Below are 7023 nucleotides of genomic sequence, written 5' to 3' on the forward strand. Positions count from 1 at the left end.
ATTCATTTTCTGTACTTCATTGATCTTGTACAATATAACTCTGTTGTTTATCATTATTATAAAAGTTGTCACAGTAACTTAACAGTTTATAGCATGTTTTAAATGACATAAACTTGGACTGTCTTTCACCGGCCAATCTATAATACAATAGTAGATGATTGCAAAATTTCGTGCCCGTTTATTGCTCGGACTCATTTTTAAAAATCGGGCATGAACTTATGCAATCATCTAATACAATATTTTGATAATTCAATTTATCTATGTAAATTCATCATACACACGAAGAAAATAATAAAATACAACATATTTATAAAAATTAATGTATTAACTTAAATTTAAGTACAAAACTATTTTAAATTATATTCAATATTACAAGTTATTTCCTCTTTATAAAATTAATTAAACACTGGTCTACATACGCCGTCCACATCTCTAGCATGATTTGGAGGACACGGTTGTACTGGAGCTTCTATTATTATCCTTGACAGTTTACCCATAGGAGGTAAAGGTCCTTCGAGAATTTCTACATCAAATTCATCTGAAGGTGTGCGAATCTTTTCTTCATTGGGACATGCGACTTTCGTACATCCGACTCTTTCATTTTGACAATTTATTTTGGCGCCATTTTGATATTTTGTATCTGCCATATTGAAAATATCTGAAACAATCAATCACAATTGATTTTTAAAATACTATACATTATTTCCTTTGCTTATGATAGATTCATCCAATATATAAAGATTATATGTAGATTTTTTTTAATATTTATACAGCCGTTTTTATTTTATTAATACGACATCTATGGTCAACATTATACATAAGTATTATTCAAAGCCAATTTCAAACATCGATCATCAAACATTTTGTACAATCATCATAGAGACAGCAATGGACAAATTTTTGCAGCATTTTTAAATATCAACAAATTTTGAAATATTGTACACTCAAAATTTGCAAGAAATAAGATAGAATTGCCAATTTTTTGGAACCGTTTCCATTTACATTGGCAACGATCGACTTTGGAGTCACATATCCAAGTTCTGACCAGCTACAAAACCAGGAATAGAGCCCGTGACCACACAATCGAAAGCATTACATGCTAACCACTGATCATTATTTTTATTAAATTCATATGTACCAGGAAGGCCTAACAGATAAACCCCAATGCGCCTTCCTGGCTAATTAAAAATAATGCAGCATTTTTATTTTTATCTAAATACATATGTATGTATGTTGCTGGTTAAATTGGAACGCGTGATAAAATTAATAAAAGACTATAAAAGAATTTCGATGAGTCAACTCAATTTCAATTTCGATTGAACATGGAGAAGCTTCTAAAATATATTTGAAAGATGTAATTGCAGAATTTGCGACTTTGAAGGTGAGGAAAAAGAACATTATGAGAGTTAATTATCAATTTAATTTAAATAAAAAAGGGTACTCTTTTGCTAACATTTGTATGCTGGCCCAATTTTTCTAGTTACACCACTGGTGTAAAAATTGCACAAATCCCTCAACAAATTTTAAAATTAATTAAAATAAGATTCTCACTAAACAGCAAGGTGTATTGTAAATGAGACCACTAATCGGAGACACTTTAAATATGAGAATGAAGCATTTGAGATAAATGATCAACTTTTTATAGTTATATCGGCAGATATGTGTAGCTACAAAAAATTATCATACATAAGGTGTCAATGTCGAGGATGCAGCTGCAAAATGTGAAAGGATGCATTTGAAAATATGTACATAGTGTAATCTTTTTTAGTCAATATACCTATGTACATATTTTCAAATGCATCCTTTCATATTTTTAATCTTGTATGCGGTTTCAATACGTCAAACGCAGACGACCATAAATAAAAGACCAAAATACCCACATTTCTGATAAATACCATATACATATATACAGGTACGTGTGTACGTGTGTACATAGATAAGGAAAGCATGAATGATTCAAAACCCACAAACGGTCGTTATTGCCCGTTCGCAGATGTACATATGCGAATTGGATTGGATATGCGATAACGAGCGGATTTTGCGTCATTTCTTAGTGTTTTTACGTATTTCGTTTCCTTTAAATGCGTGTGCGGTGAGAATTGTTCAGTATAAGTAGGACGAACTTGACGAATCTTCAAACACTAATCGTTTGAGAACTAGCTGGATAGCTATCGCTCCTATCGACTTTGTTTGTCGGAAGACCGCCTGAAAGATGACTAAATGGGCTTTGGTGATGCTGTTGGTGACCTCTTTACTGATGATCAACTTTGGAGAAGTTTCTTCCAAGAGATGGTTGCGTTTGAAGCATCCGATCACAGCAACCGGAGAACATGGTGAAACTAGCACCAACAGACCACTTGATTCAACGGTAAAAAATTTATATATATATATATATATACATATATATATATATATATATATATATATATATATATATATATATATATATATATATATATATACGTATATACATATATACGTACAATTGTTTGTTTAAAAAATAATTCATTTTATTACTATGCAATAACTGCTAAAATTCGTTTTGCTTGGCCATTTTAATGTACATATATATTATTGTTCGAAGAAAAAAAGATTGAATAATAAACACAGTAAAATATTGATCTGTGCAATTTCATAAATTCATCATGTATGGTGCGATTCTTAAAAAATTAATTATCAAGTCGGTTGAATCATATGAATTAAATATTAAATAAATAGAAATGGCTCTATTTGGGAAAGTACATATTACATACTTCCATAGGAAATATTTTATTTATATATTTTTTTAACTATTAATTGAATATATGTACGTTATTTAATTTTGTGTGGAATATGCTTACTTTAAAAAAATATCTATATTTATTTTTTATTAAAAATATCTATATTGCGCAAAATCTGAATAGACAATTTCAAATTTATCGCAATCTTTCGTAATTCGACTCCGATTAAATTTTAGTTATATTAAAATTTTCAAGGAAATAGCACATCACACAAAATGTAAAAGTTAGCACTAAAAAAATACATAAAATCAAAATAGAAATGCGATCGGATGTGAAATATTACCTTTTCGGTCTATGTACTTGGTCCGTGTGAATGTAATTTTCAATCTCGCTATTTTTTAAATATGGCAAAGTATAGTGGTTTATATTAATTCAATCATAATATGATACGTTATCGTGCTTATAATTCATTATCGTTTCTAGAAATCGTCAGTGACGTTGTTCTAAATTTTGATTCGATAAAAGAGTTCACGCGAAAAATTCAAACAAATAATTAATTTCAGATTGTTTTTAAATTACAGGAAATGGACAATATAGTCATACCGAGCCTGTTTCATGACCGTGTTTATATGCCACCTGGGAGGATATGTCCTGATGGATCTAAATTAGACTACAATGGTGTATGTAGAGAAATTTGGAGAAAATGATAATGACAATTCTATTGAACTGTCATTTTATTAAATGTGAAAAAATTAAATAAATTTTGATTTAATACGGCTCATTTTTTTAATCTTTTGCCTATAAAAAGTATGGCCCGTTAACAAGCTTACTTATACATCGATTAAATATTTAACTTTTATGTATATATTAAAGAAAACCATTTTTTATATATTAGCGATATAAAAGTATTCTTTTATAACTTACATATGTACATGAAAAGGAAACAAAATAACTAAGAGTAGGCTGTTAGCTTACTTTTCAGGTGAAAATATTCCAGATTAAAATATTTTTACATTATTGAATTGATTTATTGTTAGTCAAATCTTGGAAACGTGTCAGCACTTTATTCATAATCATTGCATAGCTCACAAGTTATGTATGTATGTATATCTTTACTGATAAGATCTCTAGTGTGTGGTGTAAATAATAATATTAATATGTATAATAGCTGTATAAGTGTGTGTGTTAAATAAAAGAAAATAAATATTTTTACGTATTCAACGTATTTGTAATCTTGCTTTCATAAAAAAATGTTACAAAAATATAAAAAAATGTAAAAAAACATACATAAACATCTATAAAAATATACATTTGTTCAATTGGTTTTATATTCCTTGGGCGGATTATGGTCGAGTAATAAATCGATTAGGTCATAATTAGAGGTATGGTACGATTCGAATAAATAAAAATGGTCCTATATTAAATTATTTCTCGTATTGTCGATTTTTACGAGTGGTGCTCGGCATGAGTTTTGGTTGAATCACCGGCTTTTGCTTTTTCTTCGGCCTTGTGACTTTCTAAGCTTTTGCTATTTACGTCAGAGCTTCTGTAAGCTGGTGCTGATGGGCTTGCATAAGCTGGGCCACTGTAGCCCCCGGAGCTGCCTTTCGATTCAGAGGCTCCATAGCTGGATGGAGCGCTTCCGTACCCTGCGGATGATGAGTCGTAGCTTTTAGACGGTGCTGATGGACCACCATGTCCATAAGAAGCAGCAGGAGCACCGTAAGATGGGGCAGCAGGTGCACCATAAGATGAGGCGGATCCGTATTTGGAAGCTTCATAAGAATGCGATGGTACTCCTTTGGGTGGGTCATATGATGGTGCTGATGCCCCGTATGCTGGAGCGGATTTAGATGGGTCATAAGATGGTGCTCCATGTGATGGTGCTGATGGTCCGTAAGATGGTGCGGGAGCTCCGTAGGCGGGGGCCCCTTTAGAAGGATCGTATGATGGCGCTGGTGCTCCGTGTGAAGATGCTGATGAACCATAAGATGGTGCTTGAGCTCCTTTAGAAGGGTCATAGGATGACGCTGGGGCTCCGTGAGATGATGCCGGTGCTCCGTAGACTGGGGCTCCTTTAGAAGGATCATAAGATGATGCCGAGGCTCCGTAAGCTGGGCCCGCTTTAGAAGGGTCATAAGATAACGCTGGGGCTCCGTAGGCTGAGGCTCCTTTAGAAGGATCGTAAGATGGTGCCGCTCCATATGCTGGTCCTGACTTGGATGGTCCATATGATGGTGCTGGTGCTCCGTAAGATGGTCCTGGTCCATATGTTGGTCCTGATTTAGCCGATCCTGATGCGCCATAACCTGGAGCAGCGTATGCTGGAGCTGGTGCGCTGTAAGCCGCAACAGGGGCACCGTAGGACTGTGCTGAAGCACCATGTGATTCCGAACCAAAAGTAGCATATGAAGCTGGGGAGGATGGTACATGGTAAGACGGTGGTCCACTAACTGGTGCTGGAGCACTGTGAGGGTCTGGAAGACTACCCTTGTATATACTTGGTTGGCAGCTAAACAAAAGTGGGATTCCACAACCAGAAGGACTCTGAGTATATGTTGGCTTGTGTGGATATACTGCTCCGGGTGCATAATGAGCTGGGGCAGGTCCATAATGAGCTGGAGCAGGTCCATAATGAGATGGGGCAGGTCCATAATAAGCTGATGCAGGTTTCACACTGCCATAAGATTTGGCTGAGGCGGGATACTTTGATTTGTATGAACCATATCCGTAACTGGACGGCAGCATGTTAGGTACTGACGGTAGGGCTGGATATGAAGGTTCCTCGTATGCAGCGCGAGCCGATAGACCCTGGTCATCTAGAGCCATTCCTAATAATTCCTCATCGGTGTCAGCTGAACGGTAATGGGGTCCAGAGCTATGACCAGCTGAGTAGCCTCCTGCTGGTCCTGCTTTACCTGCAGCTGAATAAGCTGATGCAGATCCATACGCTGCTGAAGCTGCAGCGGCATGACCTGCTCCAGCTCCATATTCACCGCCACTTCCTGCAGATCCGAATCCAGCACCGCCACCTCCGTAACCTCCTTTGGATGATCCATATCCACCAGCAGCAGCTCCTCCATACCCACCCTTTCCACCAGCGCCTCCAGCTCCGTATCCACCGGCTCCAGATCCGTATCCAGCTGCAGAACCGTGTCCACCAGCGCCTCCGGCTCCATATCCACCAGCTGCACCGTGTCCAGCAGCAGCTCCAGCTCCGTATCCACCAGATCCAGATCCGTATCCAGCTGCAGAACCGTGTCCACCAGCGCCTCCGACTCCATATCCACCAGCTGCGCCGTGTCCAGCAGCAGCTCCAGCTCCGTATCCACCAGATCCAGATCCGTATCCAGCTGCAGAACCATGTCCACCAGCGCCTCCGGCTCCATATCCACCAGATCCAGATCCATATCCAGCTGCAGCACCGTGTCCACCAGCAGCTCCATATCCACCTATTCCAGATCCATGTCCACCAGCTCCAGATCCGTATCCGCCTGCAGCACCGTGTCCACCAGCACCTCCGGATCCGTATCCACCGGCTCCAGAACCGTATCCAGCTGCAGCACCGTGTCCAGCAGGTCCGGATCCATAGCCACCAGCTCCAGAACCGTATCCAGCTGCAGCACCGTGTCCAGCAGGTCCGGATCCATAGCCACCAGCTCCAGAACCGTATCCAGCGCCACCGTGTCCGGCAGCAGCTCCGCCATATCCACCTCCGGCTGCTCCACCATATCCTCCAGAGCTTTCTTCTCGGCAGACAGTGTAAGTTCCTTTGCCTGGATCGGTAGATTGGACATCTACGCACACTCTAGCACTTGGATAAGTCGATTTCTTCGTTCTATTGGCATCATTCTCTTCGGTCTCTTCTTTGGTGTCTTCATCCGAGTCTAATTCATCTTCAACTTTTTCTTCTGTGTTGGTAGTGACGGTTGTTGACGGTTTATCTGATGTTGATTTGATTTCCTCTAGATCAGTTGCTACTTTGATTGGGGCTTCTTCCGCAGTTGCTGCGTATATGCAGGCAACAGCCAGCAGTATTATTTGAAAACGCATACTGAAGCGTTTGATTACTAGCTGCAACTGATGCATATTCCATTTGTGCTCGCAGTTTTTATAGAAATATTTTGATTATTCAGCTCAGATGTCGTATGAAATTATGAAATCACGTTATATTTTCATACACATACATATCATATTTCACAAAGTTGGCAAAATTGATTATATATACATTTGTATATGTACAATATAATTTTTAATACTAATTTAACAAAGAATCAATGAATTTGGCGCACATAAATTAATT

General features: G+C 37.9%; 1 protein-coding gene and 2 long non-coding RNA genes across 3 annotated transcripts; 1 reads left to right on the forward strand and 2 right to left on the reverse strand.

Annotated features, from left to right (window-relative positions):
* Window positions 1–395: 395 nt before the first annotated feature.
* LOC143918566 (uncharacterized) lies at window positions 396–3075 on the reverse strand. Its single transcript, XR_013261141.1, has 2 exons — window positions 3064–3075; window positions 396–658 (listed from the first exon to the last, which is right to left on the reverse strand). It is a non-coding gene; the product is annotated as an uncharacterized LOC143918566 (long non-coding RNA).
* LOC143918845 (uncharacterized) lies at window positions 1966–3977 on the forward strand. Its single transcript, XR_013261158.1, has 2 exons — window positions 1966–2368; window positions 3302–3977. It is a non-coding gene; the product is annotated as an uncharacterized LOC143918845 (long non-coding RNA).
* On the reverse strand, window positions 3937–6786 carry LOC143918844 (uncharacterized). The gene has a single exon (XM_077440917.1). It carries the CDS (start codon window positions 6771–6773, stop codon window positions 4167–4169), a length of 2607 nt encoding a protein of 868 aa, XP_077297043.1. The 5' UTR covers window positions 6774–6786; the 3' UTR covers window positions 3937–4166.
* Window positions 6787–7023: the final 237 nt, after the last annotated feature.

The sequence above is a fragment of the Arctopsyche grandis genome, chromosome 11 (genome assembly GCF_051622035.1).
Source record: "Arctopsyche grandis isolate Sample6627 chromosome 11, ASM5162203v2, whole genome shotgun sequence".
Classification (NCBI taxonomy): Eukaryota; Metazoa; Arthropoda; class Insecta; order Trichoptera; family Hydropsychidae; genus Arctopsyche; species Arctopsyche grandis.